The 26096-nt window shown below is 37.6% G+C and overlaps 1 protein-coding gene across 1 annotated transcript in view; it reads left to right on the top strand.

The window, feature by feature from the left end:
* The window catches only part of LOC142328583 (trehalose transporter 1-like protein), a 61686-nt gene that overhangs the window by 10277 nt on the left and 25313 nt on the right, over positions 1–26096 (top strand). Inside the window, exons 3-4 of the mRNA XM_075372357.1 lie at positions 6300–6568; positions 15354–15664. Of these exons, the coding sequence (XP_075228472.1) occupies positions 6300–6568; positions 15354–15664 (580 nt within the window). The remainder of the gene's footprint in view (positions 1–6299; positions 6569–15353; positions 15665–26096) is intronic.

Below are 26096 nucleotides of genomic sequence, written 5' to 3'. Positions count from 1 at the left end.
ACATAAACTTCTTCTTGGCCACAGAAATCTTTAAATTTTGACTGTCTATCCAGCCCTCCGCAGTTGAGAAGGCTGCTTGCACCCGATCTTCCAGCTGCGTTTGTGAATTACCACGAATTAAAAGGAGACAGTCATCGGCGAAAGCCTGGCTCTGACGCTTTCAGGGAATGTGAATCCCAGAAACCCGTCAAATACCAGGTTCCACAGCAGGGGACCGAGAACGGAAACATGCGGACTTCTCCTGGTAACGGATTTTTCCACAACTAGGTGCACATCCTTAAACAGAGACGTACGATTAGACAAAAGTCACGTACTATGGCCTGCAGGGCTACGGGAATATTTCGACGTATAGAGGACAGAACTCTAGCACAAGGAAGGAAATGCTGCCTCTATATCTATAATTATTGCAAAAACATATTTACAGTTGGCGCTTTCCACCTCGGCTAGAGCATTTAAGATGCAATCCTCGGTGCCTACCCTTTTTGGTGAAGCCATACTGACCTCGATTTAGAAAACAATTCACCTCAATGCTTTCCCAGAGCCGTCCACAACCAGCCTTTCAAGCAACTTGCCGATTACTGGCAAGGGGCTGATGGGTCGATAACTTTTGACCTGTCTAAGATCCTTTCCTGGTTTTAAAAGCATCCTCACCAAAGCCACTTTCCGACAATTCGGGAAACAGCCCCAGTTTAGGCACTCCGAGAACAGTCTGCCAAGCAGCTCTCTTATGACAGGCAGCAGATGGAATAATATATCCGGGTCAAGTTAGTCAATCCCCGGTGCCTTTTTCTGTGCCATTCGAGAAACCACTCGGTCTATATCAACGGGATCGACAGCCCGTACGCCAGGGAAGGGCATAGCTCCCGTCCTAACGCCTAACGCTTCACCATCTGGAAACAGAGTATCCAGGAATTCTTTGTAAGTCACCACAGATGTTAAAGTGTGGTCACGACCACCGAACCCGCATCGAACACTGGACAGCACATGCAATGGCTTTGGCCGGTAACATGATTTTGCGAGCTGCCAGGGGCTGCGCTGTAATTCGCGTATGAAGTCTTGGTATAACTTGAGTCTGGCTTTGTTGATGGCATGAACATATTCATTACGGGCGGATCTGTAGATCCGCACACATCTCCGACTGCGCTGTGCAGCGGAGAGAGGTGTGAACAAAGCCCTGACACTTGAAGCATCGGGCGACTTCTACATGGTTGACAACCCTACATGAGGTCCACCCGAAAAACAGACGTCTACCGGCCACCAAGACTCTAGGCGATGTCTCTAAAACACAGTGACTCTTTAGGGCTTCCTTCTTCCCCAACGCTGAACCAACTTGGTTTCCCTGAGGAAGTCTTCGACGGCCATATCGTAGAATTTTGATCTTGCACGGCCCTGAAGATTTCGGACTCCTATACCATTATCGCCCTTGGCATATCATATACCAATATCTGCGGCCTCCACTCGGCCAGAAACTGCCTTTAGCCAAGTTCTTCTGAGCCCGACGTTCTACTGCAGAACATCGGCCTCCAGCAGGTGCTTCGTCTGTCGCTCACTAACAACTTTTCCAAGATCACGACGTGGTCCCTTGTTTTCGTGACCCGGGAGACTTGTATCCTTTCTCTCCGCGGTTCAAGAACGTTTTTAATGGTTAGCTCTGTCGCTACCGACGAAGACCCCAGACCAGGTTTAAGCGGGACTACCTTAACAGTAGCCCGCTTAATTTTGGCCGCCGACGCCTGAACTGGCGGTGGTGGACCAACCCGCTTAGGCGAAGGCGTGGCAGCAACTGAGGCGAAAGAGACAGGCTTCCTAACCTTCTCTTCCACCCGTTGAATGGATTTCTGGAATTCGCCCAGAGCCTCACCCGTCACCGGTTTGAAATTCCGAACTCCCTTCACAACCTGGTCGACATTCCCTGACAGTCGCGAAACGACTGAATTCAGGGCATTGTTGACGCCTTGGAGTCCCTCGCATTTTAATGCAAGACCCGCAACCATCAAGCTACACTCACTTAAAAAGGAGTCGACCATCTGTCGAAACTCCAGTGGCACACGCCACTCTTTCTTAGAGGAGACTTTGGACCATTCGGATCGCATCTCCTCGATCCGCCCGATACAGTCGAATCCGGAGCTCACCTGTTTCATAGCAGGCTTCACCCCGGGGACTTCCCGCACCGACCCGATCTCCATATCGCCGGATTCTACTTTCCCCGACTTCGTGAGGAACCGCTCTTCGGCCTTGGCTCTCCCTCCACTACCGCGCGCGCACTCCCTGCACGGTTCCAGCCGCAGCCTTCCCTGCACAGCTCGTAGCGGATTTTGGCAGGATTTTTAGTGCAATCCGCCGGTGCACTTGGGCGCAGTACTGCCTTCGTGGAGACCTCCAAGACCTCCTTATCGGAGGACCGTGTTCTCCGATAAGGAGACTACGGTAGGTCTCCACCGGGCGGCGGAGACCGAGTGACTTTCTCGGCAGGAAGGGGTCGCCGGCATCCAGGTCTTTGGCTATGCCAACAAGGTCCTCTAAGCAATCTCACCCGGATTGCTCCATAGCGTCAGACTGTTACTGATCACCTAACACAAGGCAAGGTGAGCGTCTAGCAGTGAACTATCCCGAGCAAGGCCAACTAAAAGATCAACAGCTAAAAGATCCTAGATCAGACCACCAGCGGGGTCGAAGCGAAATTGCTTCCCGAACCTGCAAGAAGAACGAAAAGATTATTGGCCTCACGAACCTACGAACGGGAATACGATGCAACACAAAGGAAACGTCCTTACTTAGCCTTCAGTGACGCTCCTCAACACACTACGCAGCTGTGTAGCCTAAATTCCACAGCAACGCAGGTTGACTGACAGCCACTGATCTTTGTCAGCCCCGCCGACTTGAACGTAGGAACGCTGCACTTGTAGAAGCAAATGACTACCGGTAGCAGTAAGCACAAGTTATACAGAACGGAGAAGCGGTCCTTGTTATGTGCTTCATCACACACGCATAGTTTGCTGTCTCATATCGAACCGTGGTGAGGCCAATTTGCTGACACCTGAAACATCGCATGTGTTACGGCACGAAAGCGCGCACATCCAAACGGTGTATACCAGCACGCACTTTCTTTGCAGGGTCGGTCTGGTAAAGGAAATGAGAGGCAGAACATAGAAGTTTGTCATTCCTTCTCGTTCTCAGCCTTCGGCACTCTATTACTCCCAGCGGTGACAACTGCTTCACAATTTCCTGTAGATAACAATTTAGTAGAACTCGACAAACCACAACACCCTTTGAGATATTGAGAATGATGTGAGAATCGACGCATACAGCAGCAAACACACTGCGACATCCAGTCGCAGAAGACATCCAGTTTGTTCGTCTCGACGCAAAGATCGTTAAAAGTTTTTCTTTTTTTCCAGCAAAATTACTTATTTCACCGTAGCAGTTCTCTGCAGACTTTTCAAATCACAAAAATTCTTCCTGTTTCAAAACGTTTCTTCCATTTCACTTCCTGTGACACGGCTGGTTCTAATCAAGGGTGGTTTACGTGAAGCCTCTGCCACGATTAGCTGTTCAAAGTGCATGATGAATTAAACCCTGCTGTAGCAAGGCTAGACACCGTTGGCAACCCCACTCCAAGGCTAGCAACCATGAAGGTCCGGTCTGGTACTTTGGTAGAACCAGCAGCATATGTTCTGACTGAAAGTGGATGCGCAGTCTCTGCATGACTTCAGTTTTCTACTCATCGAAGCTTTCAGGGCTCCTATAGAACCGACATACATGGACATTTTGCTAAATGCTTACCATTGCCGAGGTATGCGTTCATTGGAAGGGTCTTTGTAATACTTGCAATCACATTGACCTTGACCACAATTTCACCAGCTGCAAAGATGTTGTAAGTTCGTTTCCAGAATAATTTTCAGTTGTGGATGATCTGCAGATGGAAGAAAAGTCCAGTTCATTCGATGGAATGCAGGTCAATGAAAATTAATATTTGCCAGGAACAGTTGGAGCCCTGTCAGTCACCTATGTGTGTTGTACGTACGTATAGCTGTTGCCGGCCAAGACGTGGAGTGTAGATGGAATGTTCCGAAGGTGAGTATTATCTACCACAGGGCATTTTCTTTTTCAGTGTTTAGAGCATTGACTACTATGGTCATTATCCCTTTTTCAAAACAAAAAGAAAAAAGAAGAAAAATTATTTCCCTTCCTAATAAAAAAACTAGTCAGAAAACTGATCTTGTCAGACAGAACATCCAGAAATAGATCTTGTTAGTACATTAAAGACCCCCAAAAGAACAGAAAATAACAAGGTTGTATAGGGCCCTTAAAAACACTCAATAAAAACAGAATACATTTCTAACGAAATGTTGACAAATCTATCAAAACAACTGTAAAGTCATACAATTATTAAAAAAAACCTCATCTTTTCATTAAATTCATCAAAAGATTGTAAAACTAATTTACATTATTCTTATTTTTATCGCCTAGGTTTACCTTTAGGCCACCCTTCGTCTCTTTTCTTTTCCACCTTCCTGAAAGCCTCGGCGTCTAATTCCAAGGTATCTGAAGCCTCGAATACTGGATCTTCCAGTATTCGACGGAAGGAAGACACGGAAGATGTAGTAAATCACGGAAGATGTTTTTCTGTCGCTACCAGATGATATCTGCACAGATGGTGTGGTGAGCATTGCATATAATGTATGGGAGCGGCTGAAATGTTTGCTCTCTCTTTTAGAGGTCTTTTTGCTTTCGAGAGTTCCATTGTTATTCACAAAATATCCGCTTTAGGTAGATTCTTCGGGTAAACAGTCCTGTAGCAGTCTTCCGTATCTCCTTAACAGGTCCTCCTGTAGCTTCCGAGATCCCTCGAGTAATCACAAAATAATTGATCTTGGTAAAATATCCTTCTTCTTCTTTATCACTAAATATTTTGGCATCGCTTCACTACCTTTGGAACTTAGTTCGATCACTGTTTTCTATACAACTAAAATCGACGGTCTTCTTTCTCTTCGCTTGTGAAGACAAGACTGTCCTAGACGAGGGTTTTTGTGTGGGCCCTCTGCCAAAGAAATCATGGAAATTGAAATGTCTATGAATGAAATGACGCCAGTCAATATGTCGTAAGAAACGGAAAGATTGGCATTTGGGCATGTCCCAGATCACTGATCCTGCCTGGGTTTCCCCAGTCAGTCGCCTCCCACAGATTTAACCCGGGCCATGGAGTCAGGTACTGCCTGACCCGCTATACCAACAACCCAGGGTTTCACGCAGCAGTAAGGACTCCGATACCCTCACCCTTGGGAAAATCCCTGCCAAGGGCCAAAGTGACCGACTCATACTGAGCGGCGCAAGACTTCGGCAGAGCAAGCTTACATCAGCTCACTCAACCCTGTTTCTACCACCAGAAGGAGGGATGAGCGCTCCCCGTCCGCAATCCGCCCAGCATCGGCGAAAAACAGATCGCAGTCATGCCTACTGATCCCACTGCAACCAGCGAAACCGAAAAGCACAACCACGGCCAGCTCAGACAGCTCGAGACCGCCAATCCCGTATTCCACAAGGAAGCTCCTGAACAAAATCGTTGCCCCATTGGTTGACAATAGTGAAAGTACCAAGTCATTGTCCACCCTGGACGTCTGCATAGATATAATAAGTGCACGGTCGTGGGATTGTATTTTGTCGGGCTGTTGTTATTGTTATTGGTACCGAAAGTCTTTCATTGGACGAACTGATGGGGAATCGTGCCCGGAGAAAGATGCAAATACATTGCTAGTCAGGTCAAGGATAATGTTATTTTCAAATTGATCTGTAAGGATCGGAACGCTTCTATAGCACCGTCTACAAACAAAACATGTATAACCGCCATTAAATAGACAAATAAATATTGGGAAAGACCCAGCAATAAGGGACTGATGTCCAGGCTCTGCGATGAATAGGGAATATGTATCTCCCAAAATCCTTGCATTCTGTACATTAAGGTATTTCATTGTCTGTTCTGCTGCACTTGCTTCTTCTTTGTTAGTCAGTCCCGCTTTTACTATTTTCTTCATGGAACTTGGGATGGCTATAAGAGGTGAGAGGAGACCATAAAAAAACTGTTTATTACCTTAATATTCATATAACTTACTTGAAGTTGGGAAGAAATTAAACCTTCAAATCCTTACTTCCTATGTACTTTTATTGCCTTATATTGCCTGTCTATGTAGATATATAAATTTTGCTTTTACTTTACAACTCACTGATCTTAATTATTAAACTGATGAAAATGTTAATACAAATAACAAAATGTGTATAAAAATGTTATATTTTGTTTACAGCAAGTATGATAGCTATGAGTTCAGGATGTGTAGCAGGGTGGTCAGCTCCTGCTATTCCTTATTTACAAGGAAATCTTGGCAACTTGGACATCAATCCAATTACAGATAGTCAAGCATCATGGGTTGGAAGTATAATCACCCTGGGTGCACTGACAGGCGCCATTCCTGCTGGAAAATTAGCTGGTGTTTTTGGTCGTAAATGGTTTCTAATATTCCTTGCTTTTCCTTTGGTCTTTGGGTGGTTGATTATAATATATGGTTATAGAAATGTAAGTGAAGTGAAATGTTTTTGATTATTACTAATTATTATTATTTTTTTCTTTCTTTGACGTTTTAGGGCATCGACTGCTTTGGCCATTAGCCCCTTCCACATCAAAAAAGAAAGAAAAAATAGAATAAGTATCTTTCCCTTCCAAAAAAACAGAGCACAGGTGGTTCAATCAAGGACTAGTCTTGTCAAAAGGAGCATCTAAATATAGACTTGTTAATGGTTATTAAAACCCCGAAAACACAACATAACAAGGGTATAAAGTCCCTTGCTATTTTAAAAACCTTCTAGCCAATTCTTACGAAATTTAGTCATAACTGTCAAAACAAAATTCTTTGTGATGAAAATTAAACCACATATTGAAAGGTTCATTAAACACAAAATGATAAGGGTGTAAAGGGCCCTTGCCATTACCACACAGAATATTTATAATAGAAACATCAAGAAATACATATCAGATTATCATATTAAAAAAAAAAATTAAAAATAATGCCAAGAAAAAATTACAATATTCATCCATTCGTTAAAATTCGTCAAGGCATATAAAACAAGTTTCATCTTAATGCCTATCGCCTAGGTTTTCCCTTAGGCCATCCTTTCTTGTTCCTCTTCTCCATCTGTCTGAAGACCTCGCTGTCAAATTCTGCGGTATCTGGTGTATCTGAGACCGATCCTTCAGTTCCTCCGGTGGAAATTGCGGAGGATCTCCTACTGCCGGCATCAGACGACACCGGCCTCTGTGGTGCGGTGAGCAGTACACCACAGTCCAAACTGGATGCAGTCACTGATAAAACATGTAGGACGTTCATAGTCCTTGCTATTTTTACTAAAGACCTCCGTGATTTGGGTGCTGCTCTTTTGTTTTTGGTAAATCTTCTTTTTCTATGATTTTCACCTCTATCTTGTCATTTACTTGAACGGGGATGCATCTATTTTTGGTTCAGGCTTCTTCTCTTGCCTGCATTCACTGTCCTTCGTCTTCAGAGTTTCATTCCTTAAAGGAGACGAACTCCTTTGCTTAACAGCTAGCGTTGCCTTTTCCCGTTTTAAGCTACCTCTCTGGTTGGACGATTCCTAAATTTGTTGTCGACGATTCATTCAATCAGCCTTGCTAACGCTGGAGCTAGTTCCGCAATCACATCCTTTAAATTTAAAGATGCTGCAGGAGATGACACAGCTTGTGCATATGATATTGCCTTCGGCGATCTAGTTTTAATTTTCTTCGCTTCGACGTAGCTCACATTTCGAGTGGTCTTAATCTCTTGGATTGCTACCTCTTCTTTATATTGGACGTTTCTTGACCTCGCTGAGTGATTCCCCATGATAATTGACGCACACATGTGGATCCCTGCATGAGTCATCAGGATGGAGCGGTTCACCACAAACACAGACCTGTTTCCTAGTACAACGTGCCGCTGTGTCCTCATACCGCTGACATCCAAAGCAACGCATTGGCGTCGGGACGAACGGACGGACGTCCAGTCTGTGAAAGCCAGCCTTTATCTCTGCCGGGCACTTTGGTTTGTTGAATGTTAATACGTGTGACGCAGAGAGTTGTTCTTCTCCATCGCGCCGGGTGTTCAAACGATGGCAAGCTATAACTCCCTGATCACTGAGTTCGTCGTCGATCTTCTCTTCGGTGCAGTTCGCAAGTCTCTGAACACAACTACACCCTTCGACGTATTTAATGTACCATGTGGTGATACCTCAACGTCTAATAAATCAATCTTCTTCTCCTTTAACAACCATGAGAATTGTAGGTCGTTGACCGTTTGAACGGCTCTAATGCGGTCTTCCTTCCATCATTTACCGGTCCACCAGCAGCTTTCGTGATCCCTCGGACTACCACAAAAGAACTTGTCTTACTAAAATGTTCTTCTCTCCCCTTAATTACCAAATAATTCGGTATTACAACTTTGCCTTTCGGTCAAAACTTGGTTCGATTTCCTTCTCGATTTCCATAAACTCTTCTTTATCGCTAAATTCGATGCTCTTCCTCCTCTTCACCTGAGAAGACAGAGGCTTTCCAGAACGAGGGTTTTTACGTGGACCCTTTGCCACGGATATTGTGGATGATGAAAGTTCCATAGCCTATTATTTCCGCCAGTCGACATGTAACAAAACGCGAGCGAAGAGACGGTTGGACGTGGTCCGGATCATAGATCCTGTCTGGGTTCTCCCAGTCCGCCGCCTCCCACAAATTTAACCCAGAACGGGAAGTCAGGTACTGCCTGACCCACGATACCGACATTCTAGGGCTCGCACATAGCAGTAAGGGCTCCGATACCCGTACCCATGGGCAGTCCCTGCCAAGGACCAAAGCAACTGACTCATACTAGACGGCGCAATATTTCGGCAGAGCAAGCTCACAGCAGCTCACCCTCAATCCGGCTCTACAACCGAGAAGAGGGATGGGCACTCCCCGTCCGCAATCAAGCGTCAAGCGTCAGAAAACAGATCACGGTCATGCCTCCTACCCCCGCCACAAAAAGCGAAACCGAAAAGTACAACCGCAACCAGCTCGGACAGCTCGGGACCTCCAGTCCCGTACTCCACAGGGAGCTCCTGACCAAGGCCATTTCCCAGTTAGCTGACATAAGTGCAGGCACTGAAGTACCATTTCGTTGCCCGCCCCGGACGTGTGCGTGGTTGTTGTTGCACGGACGCGGACGTGGGGTTGGTTTTATCTGGGGCATTATTATTATTATTTTTTTTTACGGTTATACGGACATCGACTTCTACGGTCATTAGCCCTCGTCACATTCTTTAAAATAGAAATTAAATCACCATCAGGTTCGTTATATGCAAGGGTATAAAGATCCTTTACATTTTATTTAAAAACACCAAAATACACAAGACAGAACATGTAAACACGGAAAACACTTACAGAGTGTAAAGACCCCCGATATTAAAATTAAAAAATAAATATAACAAAATTATAAATGAAAAAAAAAAAACGGTTTCACAATTCCAACATTTTCTTCTTTTTTTTTTGTTGTCTCCCTTTTTTTATATATAAGCACCCTCGGGGAAACGGGAACCACATCATAAACAGCACATCAGTTGCCCTAAAATGCCGTGGCAGTTGAGTCTCCCGTATAAATAGTCTTGTAGAACGTAACCCACCGGGGTCCCTCCCCCTGCGTCAATGGAGCAATTAGACCATCTGTTCAGGACGGCCAAAGAACCCCCCGGCGAGGAGGCTGCCCTTCCCGGTCCTGACTTAACTGGCTCCAGGCATGCCTTGCGCATACCCTTTGCCCTGCGCCCTCTGTCCACCCTCAAGGGTCCTCCATGTCTTCATCGGATAAGCCCCGACTCCACCACTATTGCATGCAGGCAAGCCCGGGCGTCCTAGGCAAGAGTGCTACCTCCCGGACCTATACGTTCCATGCTTCAAGACTCCCCTTGTATACAAAGAATTAAACTACTACTCACTTAGAGATTCTTTAACACAGCTTGAACTTACTTAAGAGACTTGTCTACTTTCCACTTTCCAAATCAGTAGCACTACTATTTCTTAGTCCGAACCTCTTTCTGAGGTCCTCATATAGTGGTACACTTTTCCATTAGATGCTTGACTGTAAGTGCTTTATTACAAACACCGCACATTAGTCTTTCTTTGCCGGTAAATAAATATGAATTTATTATTCGCGTGTGACCAGTTCCGAGTCTGGTCATCGCCACTTGCTCTCGGCGAGTCAGCTTCACGTCGCTCTTCCATTTATACGGATAAGTTTTAACTGCGTTTAGCTTGGTCTTCTCTAATCAGTACTCCACCTATTTCTTATTATATTAGTTACATCTGCTACTAGTACAAGAATTTTATCCAGGTTATCACAGACTGTAGCCTTTCTGGCAGATTCGTCTGCGCTTTCGTTTCCTGCAATACCAGCATGCCCTGGAGTCCACACAAATATGCATCGCTGTCCTTGTCCATTTAAAACGTACAAAATTGATAGGATGTTTGCGATAAGGACGTCCTTAATATTCTTGTTCCAAATTGCAGTAAGTGCACTTAACTAATCGGAACATGAAATCGCTCTCTCTTCCCAAAAAGTTTCAGAGTAGTGAAGAGCTTGCTGTAAGAGCTTGCCATATCTAGCAGTTTCCAATAATGAACTTCTCCATTTACATATATGTAGTATCCAACACCGTGCTCAGTTTTAGAACCATCAGTATAAATTTTAATATATTCTTCATAATTAGTGATGGTTGATAAAAATTCCTGTTGGATGATTACTGCTGGTTTCTCTTCTATTTTTTAATATTCATTTTTAAGACGTACTTGGAAAGGTACGGTCATTCATATAGTTGCTGAGTAAAACTGGCAGATTTCCGCGAATCCCCATTCATATAATTGAAGCATTATTCCTTAACGCCAGGTCATGTCGAATACCTACTGCAGGTCAAAGAAGATTCCGACACAATGTTTCCTTGTGATGAAGCTGTTATATATGATGTTCTATAAGTTATTGATCTGATCAGTAGTTAAGTGGTATTGTCGAAAACCTGCTTGATGTGAGGATGAGATTTCCTTTTTCTAAAATCCAAACGAGTCGATTATTTATAATTTTTTCAAAAGCTTTTCCCATAGCGCACGTCAAAGTAATAACAGGGCGGTAACTACTGGGTTCTGTCAGATTTTTATATTTCTTTGGAACTGAAACAATATGTGCTTTTTTCTACTGCTGCGGGTACGTTCTCTCCCGCCATATCTGATTATATAGTTCTAAGAATCTACGTTTTGCTGTGGTATTCAGCTGGTTGATCATGTTATAATGAATTTCATCATTTTTTAGCATCTATCCTAAGTCTTTTTGCATACGCCCTTTATTTTTTAAAGGCATTTAGGTTTTCTAATGTCTGACGTTTCTTAAAAGCGTTATAAGCTTTTTTCTTTCTTTTAATAGTTTCACTTATTTCATCGTTCCATCACGGGTGGTCGCTTCTTGAGTTTCCCAGATGTTTTGGTAATATATCGTGATGCCGAGTCAATTATGGCATTAGTTGTAGCGTCGACATCGGTTTCGATACTTCCAGTTGTTTCAGGAAGTATCGTCCTAGCTGTAAAGCTCGTCCATTCTGCGTTATCAAACAGCGATCTTTTGGAGATGGAATATATTTTTCTTGTAACGTCAGTTACAATTTGCACCGGAAAATGATCGCTTCCCTGTAGATCCTCTAAAACATGGAAAGTGTACTTCGGTGCTATCGATCCACCTATAAGTACTAGATCTATACAGGACGTCGATCCATTTCTAGCACTGAAAACAATACCTGAACCATCATTTAAGATAATGAAATCAGAATTCAGTAGGAACTTTTCCAATTCTCTTCCAATGTACTCGATCCGATCCCCGAAGAGAATTATGTCTATTAAAGTCACCCACCAATAGTATGGGTGGGGAAAGCTGAGAAATTAATCGTGCTATGTCATCCTGCTTTCAATCAAAATTCGGCAAGTATATACTGCAGTTAGTGATCTGTAGCGGACGCTTCATTCTGATTGCGACGCTTGTAGATTGTGTTTATTTCAACCCCTTCGGTGGTAGCTCTAGTCGATGTTAATATACCACCTCTAACTCTTATACTTGGCGGTTGATCTCGTCGAAATGTATTGTATCTTCTTAATTGGAAGTTTCATTTCGGTAAAAATGTGTTTCTTGCAGGCATATACAAATTTTGTCTGCATCATCAATCAAGCGTTGGAGCTCACGGATGTTTGACAAACATCCATTAATGTTCCACTGAAGAATCGACTCGCTAATATTTAATTAGTTTATTGTCTGGATTTGCCTTTCGGCCATCCTTTTCTACTCTTTTTTACCATTTTATGAACAGCTTCGTGTTCGTGAAGAATATCATTACCGGTATAGCTCCCGGCCTCCGATCAGAGATCATCGAAGCCGCGGACGACGACGGACATAGATCGGCGCTTGGTGCAGGCGCTGATTGTGAGGCGGGAACCAGGGCGGCCCCCGCAACAGGAGCCACACCAGTCACCACCTCAGGCAGTGGGGAAACATTCCCCCTCCCTGTGTGGTTTTTGTGGTTTGGAAACCACCTCAGTTTTACAAGGCTTAGGAGCTTTCATAGAAGACTCCAAAGCCACCATCTTTCTAGTATCGTCATCCAAAATGTTGTGCAGACTCACTGGAACCTCTGGTTCAGCAGCTGCCTTCTTCTGGTCTGATGTGCTTTTGCTCATTATCAACTTATTCTCTTGAGGCTGTATCTTTATCACAGGCTTTATAAATTCCCAGCTAAATCCTCTTTCATCTTACCAAACCATTGTTTCCTGAATCAACCCATATGGAAGCAATTTGCTGCAATTGAGAAATGAAGCAACTTCATTTTTTTATAAAATAAGATATATGAGATGCCATACTTCTACCACTGGGATACTTCTACTGGTAGTTGGGATAGTCTCATCTAATTTTGGATAAGAAGACAATAATAGCTAAACACAGTGAGTAAAAAATACTAAGTTGGAATTGTAAATAACAGATTACATCATTTTTTAGTGATGAACCATCAATTTATGATGGTTCATAAATTGATGAACCATCAATTAGTGGATAGACAGTTCTTTCAGCTGGACAGATTGATTTTGGACAGGGATATAGAATACAGGATAGATAATAAAAGAATAATTTATTAATTACAAAGAAAAAATAGAAAAACAATTGCATTTATAACTAAAAACAAAGTCTTTAGTGATGTAAGTTTGAGTAGCATCTTTTTTTTGTATAGTTTTAAGGAAAGGAAATAAATTCAATTGGAAATTTAACTTACACACTGTTTATAATTATTAGAGGAAGCCATTCATATACTCACAGTTATAATAATCACAGTCACTGCTTACTTTTTTTAAATTCAAACACAAATTAGGCACATTGATGTTTACTACAAGAATCCATTTCTAATGGTAAGTATACACCCTGTAAGTATCATCATCAGCTACCAAAATTAGAAAACATTTTTCAAAATTATTTTGTAGACAGTTTATTTTAATCTCAAAAATACAAATAACAGTTAGTTTCCTATAAAAATATTCAGTTTTTAATGTATTATTCAGTTTAATAGGCAACTGTAAATCATTTTTATTATTTAGAGTAGTATTTTCTTTAGTTATGTTATTGATCTTTATTCATTGCAATTTTTTATATATATATATATAGAAGTGTATTCTTATTTTTGTTTATAATTTTGTTAAAATTAATTATTTGTTTGGTATAAATATTTAATAAACACACTCTTATTATTATTATTATTTTTATATTGCCATGCAATGTATTATTTTTTCCTACCTTGAGTTGCTGAACGTGATGATGTTAATGAAAAAGTGTACAATTAAAAATATTGATTATTTGTAAGATCAAACTATAGTAATATAGAAGGTGTTTGTCTAAAGAAACTCAAAAATACGTTTTTTGAAAACCATCCAAAAGTTTTGAAAATAGTCATTTTTCAGTCAGACGTTGTCTATCATATCTTTTTTATCAATATAAGTTGACATGGAAATCATGTATGATGTAACAACTTTATCAAACTTAAAAAAATGCTATTTTTAAAATCATCCACATCAAAAGTTACTGCAAGATATTTTTTATCTGCTTCAGTGTAATCCTCAGTTAGCTAATTTTCTGAAAATGCTATTTTAAATATTTTTCTGTATAAAATTCACACTCTTTTTCAGTTTTACTTTCCTTACTCATATTACCTCCATTCCTTGTTTTTAATTAACTAACCTGCAATTAATTCTTTTTATTTTTGGCATGCTTGCAGGAATCTTGTCATCACTTCTATATTTTTGCCACTCTCCTTTCTGGCCTATTTCTTACTCAATTTTAATTCGAGAACATTTTTTACTGAGAGGTGGACATCATATTGTACAGTGAGAATAGAAAAAAAACACATTTTAATAGAAAAAATAACTGTAGTTTTTCATTGTGTACAACTTTGGTGTAGTCTAATCACTAAAATTAAGTTTTTGTTGTTAAGGATTTATCAGTCTGTTAGTGTACTAAACCACTTCTGAATGGGCTCAAGAATCAATCCTATGAATTTCACATTTAAGTTAAAAAGCTTAGTTGTTGAAGTGGATGATAAGAACCTACTGATCTTTATTTTTTGCATTTATATATTATTTTAGTTTATTTAAAAAATGTTTAAATAAACTGACCAAAGATCCCATAGACCACCTGACCATAGATCCCATTGTCTGAGGTAGTAGGTAGCACCTGTAGTATGGCTACTTGCTTTTTAAAGTTTAACACTTTTACCAGCAGAGGGTTCATAATTCCTGAAGAGAGCATAACTGGTTAATTTCTAAACATTTTTTACTGCTCATATGATTTAAATTTGTTTGAATGTTTTAGAAATTTTTTTATTAGGCATAGAAGGATAAAAGAGAAATGGAATATAAAACAAAAATAAGAAAAAATAATTTAAATTATAGGTCTGGGATATTTCATGAAAATACAGAGGATATTTCTCTGGGTAATACAGATTTCAGATTTTTTGGGCAATACAGAGAATATTTCTCTGGGTCTGTCAGATGCAGCAGCTTACTTCTGATCAGTCTGTATATGGCAGCAAATATGGCATAAATATATCATGTACACTTTTATGTATTATATCGATCAGCACAATCTGCCATTACCCCATAACTGTAGACCTAGTACATCCCATTATACATCTTAGACTTCATATTATAAAACTAGTTGTTAAATCAATAACTTATATATATTGTATTACTGAAGATTTAATTTTATTTTCAGGTTTATCTCATATACTGTGGAAGGTTTATATGTGGTCTATCATTTGGAGCTGTGACTGTAGCTGTACCAATGTATAATAATGAGATTGCTTCAGATAATGTTCGGGGTGTAATTGGAGTTTACTTTGACTTAATGTGGTGTGTTGGTATACTATGGGTTTATGTAGTAGGAGCCTACACATCATTCTTTTGGCTGTCGCTCTCCAGCTGCTGTATGCCTATATTTTTTATATTGACTTTTATCTGTATGCCAGAATCTCCTGTATACTTACTAGTCAGTGGTGATAAAGAAGCTGCTGAAAGTTCACTCAGGTATCTAACAATTTTATTTATGATTCATAAAAGCTGAGTAATCTACCAGTTCAGTTCGGGTAAATCAGGATTATTTACCCTCTGACTTTTGAGATCTGATTTTGTAGTAATTATTCAACGAAAATTAAGTCTTTTGGGAAATTTTTATTGAAACATGAGGGGGCCCTTCAGTGGGATCAATGTTTAAAAATGACACATTTAATGCTGAAAATATATATAAGAATAGTACATGCCCACTTATGTTTGTAAAGAAGCTCATGTTATGTCAATTCACATAATTTGAGAAAGAGAGAAGAGAGAACTGAGTAAGAGAGAGGGACAGGGTGCAAGAAAGAGAGATAAAACAACATCATCTGAATTGGTAGATTACTCCATTGTCTATCTTGTCTATCCATTTGTAATAATATGATTTAAAAGTCTTATTACAGTTACAATTCAAATAAAAAGTTATTTAGTCAAATCATATTCATTTGAGAATTATCATAAAATAATACTCACTCATATTATAAGCAATTTTTTGACTAATTTCTTATTTTAGAAATTGATTGTTTGTTTTCAATATGGAGTGTCTTGAAGATAGTGAAATTTAGATGCTATGAATACATAATTAAAACAATAAATCTTTTATATATATATATATATATATATATATATATATATATAAAACCTTTAACTTATTTGTTGCACAAGAAGAACTATCATTTCTAGTATGTTATTACATATAGAGTACATATTGCTATTTGTTTACTGTAGTTACAAAATTTTATGAGTTACTAGCAATACATTGTACTATGAGTTATAAACAACATTTATAACATAAAATCACTTATTTTATATCTTATTAAACTTTCACTTTCAAATACAGACCAAAATTACATTCACTTACAAAAATATAAAATTCATTAACAAGTAAAAAATAAAAGAGAAGAAATAGGTAATATAATATTTAACAGAAAAATCAGATAATGGTAATGGTTTTATGTATAATGCAATAAATAATATTATGCTTATAATAATTGAAGAAAGATAATTAAATGGTAAAAAAGATGATAAATGTTATTATTTAAATAAATTTTAATAATAACATGAATAAAAGTAGCATTGAAAAGAAAAATATATCATGTTTTTAATACACCTAATTGTTACATACTACAAATAATCATTACAAATATAGATGGCAATACAAAAAGAAAACACCTGGAAAAAATATTTAAAAAAAATAATTAATTAATAGTAATATGTTCAATCTGTTATTTTGGACTGATAAGTCATAAAATAAAATTGAATTACCATAAAATGTTTTTTACTGATGTTAAGAATATTTAACTAACATATTTCATTCATGTCCAACACTTGATTTAATAGGGAGTACTCTGGTTGCAATATATTTTGTATAATCTTAATAAAAATAAGTACCTACAACAATAACTAATATATGCATATAAGTTAGACTCCCCTCCGACAGGGAGTCTTATTCTTTAAGACTCTGGGGTTTGGCGTTCCCATGGGCCTAGCCTCTGCAGCTTTTCTTCCCACTACACACTTAGCTGCAGAATACTTTTCACTATACACGTATACTACACTAAGTACACTACATGAATTACGACATATACATTTACTCGACTACACAACAACATCCAACACAATTTTCTCTTTCATTTACACTCGGTGGTGTTGTGACATCGTACGAAACGCAACCGTAACCCAAGGTAGGAACTATCTTTTTTTTTTTTTTTTTTGTTTGTGGGCGAAAAACGCCTGGGCGTTATCATCGCCCGGTAGTTATTATTAAAAGGGTAAAACAATTTCAAAATAATAAACCACACAGGATGTAAATGTAATATTAACCATATAATAAAAATTTACCAAAACAAGCCAAGAAGGCAAAACAAAACCCAAAACTAATACCACAGAAAAGTTGATGTAATATAAAAGCTAAAATAATAGAATAAAAAAGTATAAAAACTTACCCAACTCAAAAATCCCCTCCGCGGATAGTAAAATTAAACACATAGAACTAAAAAATCAAATAGAAAATAAAGGTTAAAATTATTAAAAAAACTCTCCTTACAGAAAAACATATATGAGTATATTAAATCCTTTGCAGTAACCCAGTACCATGTAAAAAGAGAAACATCCGTTCCAAAACCCCGCCATCATTGCACAAGATATCACGAATGTTGCTGGGTATATCAAACTGACGACGCATCGCCGCATAACACACGGAGTCCACGAGAATGTGGTGCACAGTCAGTGGTGCGACAGTTGCATCGTGTGCACAGCGGTGGGTCTTCTCCTGACATTAGATATTCGTGCGTGATCCTCGTATGTCCCAACCGTAACCGGCAGAGGACTACTTCCTCACGACGAGAGTTCCTGCTAGAGGAGCCCCACGACAACACTGAATCTTTAATCCGTCCAGCCGTCCAGCCACTTTGCCACCTCGCCCACAGTGATTGTTTTATATGATTGATAAAACCAAAGGTAGTAACTCGGGTGGTGAAAGGAGGCTGATTACACGCTTCTTTCGCAGCAGAATCTGCCTTCTCGTTACCTAGAATTCTAATGTGGCTAGGGATCCAGCAAAAACCTACCCCCTGTTTCGTTTTTCTAACTCAGCGATTTTATCATAAATGCCAACGACGACAGGATGTCCGGAATAAAGGTTTTCCAACGCCTGGAGAGCATTGTACGAGTCACTGCAAATAAGAATGTTCCTATATTTAGGGCCAACGATACTTAGAGCCCTATCCACAGCGAGTAGTTCCGCGGTGAACACACTCGTAACACCGGGTAGGCCAAACATATAAGTCTGTTCATTGAAAACAAAAGCACAACCAACGTTACCGTCATGCTTTGACCCATCAGTGTATACCACCACGTCTGGGTTCGACTTGGTGAGGAGAAACTGGAACACCTGCTGGAAAACAATAGGAGGTGTTGATCGTTTATCATACGTTGTAAGATCAAACTTAAAATCCACATGGTGTATTCTCCACGGGGGATTCGAGCACGGACATGATGGAAGCAACGGGGGAGTGCCAACATTCATACGCTGCAGCAGACGTCGTGCACGGACACCCATAGGCGCAGTACAACGTGGACGGTCCACATATTTCCTCAAATTAGGATCCCTATGAACTGGGCCAAAAGCTGGGTGATTCGGTTGTCCGTTGAGACGGGCAAAATAAGACAACAAAAGCTGGTCACGTTTATCCCAAAGTGATGGCTCGCCACTGTCTACAAGTAAGCTTGCGATAGTGCTCGATCTAAACGCACCCGTGGCAAGCCGAAGAAAAGAATGATGCACACCGTCCAATTTCTTAAGTACGGTTTGACGAGCTGAAGAATAGGCGACAAAACCATAATCCAAATGGGAACGAACAAGGGAGTAGTAAAAACGCAACATACATGACCGATCGGCCCCCCAGTTGGTGTTACTAAGGACCCGCATCATATCCAAAAGTTTGGAACACTTTGTCCTCAATTCCCTTATATGTGTGACCCAGGTAAGACGGCTATCAAAAAGCAAACCCAGAAACCTGACGTAAGTAGAGACAGCTATAAGCTCTCTGTTCAGAAAAACCCGCGGATTAGAAGGGTTCCGTAGCCGAGAAAAGACTACACATTTCGTCTTGTCGGATGAAAATGTAAAACCAGTAGTCCCTTCCAAGTCTCAAGGCGAAATATAGTGTTTTGTATCAGTCGCTCAGCAGTGGGTGTAGAGCGGCTCGCAACGTAAATAACAAAATCATCAACGAAAAGACTAGAGACAGGAGCCTTTACACAACCGGTAATGCTGTTTATGGCCACAGAAAACAAGGTGGCACTTAATACACTACCTTGAGGTACCCCATTTTCCGAGACGATACTGTCTGAAAGTGAATCGTCTACACGAACACGAAACGTCCGGTGATTCAAGAATCCCCGGATAAAAGCAAGCATATTGCCAGTGATCCCCCACCTCCTAAGGGTGTTAAGAATGCCGCGTCGCCAGGCCGTGTCTACGCCTTTTTTATATCGAAGAAGATATCAACGAGGTGTTGGCGGTTCAGGAGGGCGTTTTTTTATGGACACCAAATGGTCAATGGAAGATCTCCCCTGTCGGAAACCACACTGCTCCGAAGAAAGAAAGCCATGTTTCTCCAAGTACCATGCAGGCCTATGGTTCACCATCATCTCCATTACTTTACACAATACGCTTGTTAAAGAAATAGGGCAGTAGCATAAGGGATCGGTCTTCTCTTTGCCAGGCTTTAGAACTGGTATAATAAATGCTTCCGACCAGTCGGGCGGAAAGACTTGCCCGGAGAATAAACCATTGTAAATATTCAAAAGATTTTGTAGTGCTGAGTCAGGAAGGTGCGAAAGTATACAAAGGCGAAGTATAACAAAGGATGTATAAGAAAGTATACAAAGGTATACAAAGGTTGTCTGGTCCAGGGGAAGTGTCACGTGAGTTCCTAAGTGCGTGTAACAATTCTTTAAGTAAGAATGGAGTGTTCAATTCACCAACCGAATCACCAATATTCAACGCCATTACTTCCATCCGTGCTTTGTACCTCTGAAAGTCGTTACTATATGACGAGGTGAGAGACACCGAACGGAAAGATTTCGCTAAAGCATTTGCTACAGCCGAAGATGATGTAAGGAGTTCTCCCTCATCGACGAGACCGAGAATAGAATGCCCTGGCGACCTGAAAATTGCATGGAATTTTCTCCACACAGTAGATGTGGGAGTAGTACGCGAGATGGAGTTCACATACTTCGTCCATGAATTCTTCTTAGCGGTCAAGAAGACCCGACGGCATAATGCCCTAGCTCTGCGGTACATATCTAGATGTTCAGTTGTAGGTCTACTATTGAATAATAGTTTATAAATTATATATTATATAAATTATTGAGCAAACTTATATGTGCAAAAGTTTAATTGACTGCCTGAGTCTAACAAGATTCTACACAAATGAGAATGACCAAAAACGTTATCTACATTACACAGAGCAGTAGACAAATTACATTTTTGCTTAATTGTGAACAATAGTCATTATTACTAAATTTTTCATTACTTAATTTAGAAACATTAATTTTATCGATATGAACAAGTGTATTGTGTCCTTTTTAACATAAATTATGAACGTTATTTGAGTAACATTGATTGTTACTACAACCTTTGTGAAAATATATGACAACAATTATTATGTTCTAAAAAGTCTCTTTGTTCATCATTGGATAAATTTAAAAATACTTTGCATTTTTGTAATTGATGATTAAGATTACAAAATAAACAATGTTTAAAGTTAGATCTAGAATAATAACTAACATTATGTGTTTTGAATCTTGTTAGTATTTGAAGTAAGATGTTAGTGATGAGATTTAAATGCATTGTTGAAGCCTTAACATTTCCAATACTGAATTGTGAGTTTGTAGTACATAAACCAATATTTTCCAGGATTTGTCATTTGGTTTCAAGAAATTCTAGGAACTCTTAAAAATTTGGACAGCCTTTATTTGGTAACACTGATAGATAAAAAAAATTTAATGTTTCTCTAAGTATGATACCATTTTTTGAATTGCTTTTATGCATACATTATAGATCTGTAAATACAATTTTTCTATCACCCTTACGCTTAAAAAAAATAAGGGAAAATATAGTTAAAATCTGTAAATTTATAATTTTCATTGGCCATACCTGTGTTAGAATGATTTTGGTGATGCTTTTCTTTTATAAATAGCTTAAGGCACATCCTGAATTAATGTCCAACAGTAATTGGCTAGCATGTTGGTATTACATTGTGCTTTATAGCGGCTTTCCATCACCTCTTGGTGGAAACGTTCACTGTGTTCGTCACTTATGTCTCCGAGGTTGTCTAGGAAAAAATCCTGATGTGAGTGAAGTAATTGTATTTTCAAACACATATTACATCCCTAAGCTCTGTAAGAAGTTGATTAAAAATATTGTGGTAATTGTCAGATTTTTGTTCGCCGAGAAAAGTTTTGCAAACACCTTTAAATGAAGCCCAAGCTGCACCTTCTACATTATTTAACATTGAGTTAAATAGATAATCTTTGACCAACTTTCTTATTTGAGAATCAGCAAATATCCCTTCTTTAATTTTTCCTTCACTTACATTTGGAAATTTCTGCTTGATGTACAAAAATCCGGGATTATCTTTCTTCATTGCTTTTACAAATTTTTTTATTAGTTCTAGCTTGATATGGAGAGGGGAAAAATACTTTTTTGGGTTCAAGTAAGGGCTCATGAATAATATTTTTCCCATTTGGAGTTAAAATTTCCTCGTTTCTTCCACTCTTTGGTAACATAATGTTTATCCCTAGCTCTATTGTCAATGTCTGTCTCATTGCAAAAAACAAAATACATGTACTTAGTATAGTCTAACTGCATGGCTAACAAAATAGCTATAACTTTCAAACTGCATGGCTAACAAAATAGCTATAACTTTCAAATCACCACATAAGTTCCAGCTATGTTTTTTATGATTTATTATTTCAAGAATGTCTTTCATCACATTGTATGTCTCTTTCAAATCAATACCATAAGCGAATGGTATTGAAGGATATTTGTTACTGTTATGTAGTAGAACCACCTTTAAACAATACTTTGTCAAATCTATGAAAAGGCACCAGTCCTCAGGTTTATGAACTTGTCCTAAGTACAACATAAGCTCATCACTATTTGTGCAATAAATGAAATTATTTTCATCAATAAAGTACTGAGAAAGTTGTTTTTGTTGGCTTCGAAAGCCTGACATTTTTGTATTTTTTTTAAGTAAATTCCAACCTTGCAGTCTTGATCCCTAACAATTAAGGTTGATTTTTTGATAAATTTAAATCCCTAACCAAGTCATTTAATTTCACCTTGTGATATAAGATGTGCCTTATTGAAAGATAATTCAAAATCAAAATCACTGTTGTCTTCTTCAGTACTGCCTGGTTCTTCATCGCTGTTTTCGAAACATACATTCACAGGTGGCTCAGGAACTGGAATAATTTCACTTTGAGGTACAGGCCTGATTGCATATTGCAATGAAGGATACTTTACAGTATGTTTAGATTTTTAAGAAATTCCAGACACACTTGTTAAACAAAAGTAACAGTTGGTTACATGATCCTTTGGTTCATGCCGTACCTATCAGCCATCCTCTTAAATATACAGAACAATTAGTGCATACTATATGAGGAGTCCATGTCTTATCCTAATCACAATTTTTACACTGAAAGTACAAATAATGCTTTTTAGATTAATCATTAATGTTTTTTTTCCTATTTGATTTTACCATAAACTCACCACACATAACAAAAGGCATTCACATAATTTACACAATTTTGAGGCATAATGACACTGCACTGTTAACAAACTTAAGACATCAATAAGACTGAACAAAATTAATTTATTCCTAAATCCAGTGTTTAACACAAACAACACAGCTGTGTTTTCAGCTACATGTTTTGACCTGCACAGACATGATTAATCTTGTACATGAAGGCTCACTCTTCAGTATTAGATATGATGTCATAATATGTGACTGATATGATTTAATTCTTTGTCTAGTATTGTTTATTTATAGTTTAAAAATTATGTTAAACAATAAAAAATGAGCTAACAAAATACATTATAGGTGCTTAAAATACTAATTGTACATTGAAAAATGAAAAAAAATCCTTTAATTAAAATTTAACAATTTTTGTGGGTGATAAAAAGATTCTGAGTTCATATTCGTTTTCAGCATCAAAAAACAGATTAAAATCATGTATCGCATGTTAGGAAATAAAAATTATGTTTATCAGTGTAATTTTTCTTTCCATAGTTATTACACTTGTAATATGGCCAAAAAAAAAAAAGAAAAACTAAATTACATAAATAATATTATATAGGTAATGGTGTTAATGTAAATTACCAACCCAGTTTCGATGTAGTGAAGAAAATTCCAAAATAATATTTTTGTTCATTCATAAGTTTATTATTATTATTGAAATTCACAGATGAAGACTGAATTTGCCAAACTGTAGTGTATTTATATATCACAATATTAGAACTTCACATATAGCAGATATTTCACATAATTATTTAATTATCCAGCCTTATTCATATTTTTTAATAATCTGGCATATCTATACTTTTTAATTATCTGGCCTGTAGGACCAAAAATAATATACAACAATTTCAGCCACAGAGCAGTTTGTTGGTTGTGTAAACTGTATACATTAAGTAATGCTGGATAACCAATTATTAAGCAGAAGGACAAAGAAACAAATGAATCTGAACACCCTTAATGAGGTCTTTTCAACAATATGTCATAAGTGGTACTTATTTTCATTGGCTCCAGAGTTATAGCCAAATAAAATTACAAGGGGAAGGCACAATGATTCAAATCAAACTTCATCTCCTTTTTTCTTAACTTTTTTTTAAAATTTAAATATATTGACTTATTAACCACTGATTGTAAAAAAAAGTTTTGCGATAAATAATAATAAAAAAAAGAAAAAATATCAGAAGTTATTAATTAAATAAAATTTGATGTACTTTTCATTTAAAAAAAATGTATATATGTAATGTAATAGGTGTATAAGGAAGTCATGTTGTGTCCACATCAAATTTTTTGTTTCATACACAAAATTTTTTTGTTTGAATTCACTAGAAATTTTCTATTTGCGTATCTTTATATTAAAATGAGGTTTAACACAACCCCAGTCACGAATGTTTATTCAAATTATTTTGAAGTTCAATACAATATTAAGTTGTCTTCATAGAACAAAACAATTTTAAATTATCTGTGTAAAGTAGAATGAGATTTTGAAATTTTCTGTGTAATATCATTAATAAATATAAAAAAAATAAATGGGACTGAGTGATTCCGTAGTTTACCAGAATAGGCCACTTTTTTTTTGACTAACTAGCTTAAAACAGAACAATTGCTGATGGTTTGATAAAATATGAAATCATGATAGTTAATCATTATTAACAACTATTGGTTGAAATTTTTGCATCAATACATAATGATCAAATCTATTAAAAGTTCCTGCAAAGTCCATAAACATAATTATCAACTAGTCCTGATTCTTCAAACACTTCTGAAATGAAATGAGTAAAATTTATGAGATTAGAGGTGGTTGGGTAGCTTCTTTTAAAATTGTATTGAGTAGTGCTAATTAAATTTTTTAAATTAAAGTAAACCCTTTTAAAAATAATATATTTAAATACTACATGGGTTTTTTGCATCTGATTTGAATTCTGCAATCTTTAGTGACCTTAGAGTAATTTGGAAATTTTTTGTTCTCATAGCTAAATTGATATAGTAGTTGAGGGAGTAGTAAGAATTTCATTGTATCTTTTAATATGGAAGGATACTATCAAGGCATGAAATTCTTTGTGACTCCATATTTTTTATAGCATTCAAAACTTCCAACAGGAAAGTGAATAATGCCAATTTTGATGTTCACTTCTTTGTTATTTTATATGTTGCAGGTTTATCTGTGTGAAAACTTTAATCTGCAAATAACAGATGTGTTATTGTATATAATGTTATGCAATAATGTTAACTAATTTTTTTTTAGATTTTATTACATATTTATTATGTTTAAATCACATATACTCATATGATTTTCTCTTGTTATTCGAGAAAGACAAATAGTACCTACTTTAATATTTTCTATATTTTTACATAATTTGAATATGATAATTTAATTAAATTAGATAGTTTAATCTCTCATCATAAAACTTTTAATTTATTCATATAACATATTCAGACTTTAATTTAAATTTAAAAAAATAATTCTCTATTTTAAAAAAAAAAATTAAATCATTATAAAAGCAAGCAGAGCATTTTCTCTTAAGCAGCCTTGTAAAGGAACACATTCTCAAAAACATCTTCAAAATTTTTAATAAACCTATTAAACTTATTTTCATTTCTTTTAAACTTATTAACGTATAACCTAGATCTGTAAATTCACAAATTTTATTCCAATCAGTTCATTCTGAAGGCTATACATCTTACAGAATCAATCTTTTAATAAATCATATAAAGCTTTATGAGACATGAAAGGATTTACTAACTTACTTTTCTTGATATCAGAATACTGCATGTCTGAAGTAAAAAGTGTTTAATTATGATTGCTGAATTTTATTTTATGACTAATCAGCACAAAATAGCAGATTGAACATATTATTATTATTCACACTTTTTTCTTTAAATACGTTTTCCAGACATTATATTTTTTCATTGCATTATTTATACCTACAACGATTATTTTTAATACATAACATTAGGAGTATTAAAAACAAATTTTTTTTCTTTTCAATGATACTTTTATTCATGTTATTATTAAAGTGTATTTAAATAATAACATTTATTATCTTTTTTATAATTTTAATCATCTTTCTTCAATTATTATAAGCATAATATTATTTATTGTT

This window comes from Lycorma delicatula, chromosome 1 (genome assembly GCF_047948215.1).
Source record: "Lycorma delicatula isolate Av1 chromosome 1, ASM4794821v1, whole genome shotgun sequence".
NCBI classification, from domain to species: Eukaryota; Metazoa; Arthropoda; class Insecta; order Hemiptera; family Fulgoridae; genus Lycorma; species Lycorma delicatula.
The sequence above is the reverse complement of the archived record's forward strand: the minus strand, read 5'-3'. Positions and strand labels throughout refer to the sequence as shown.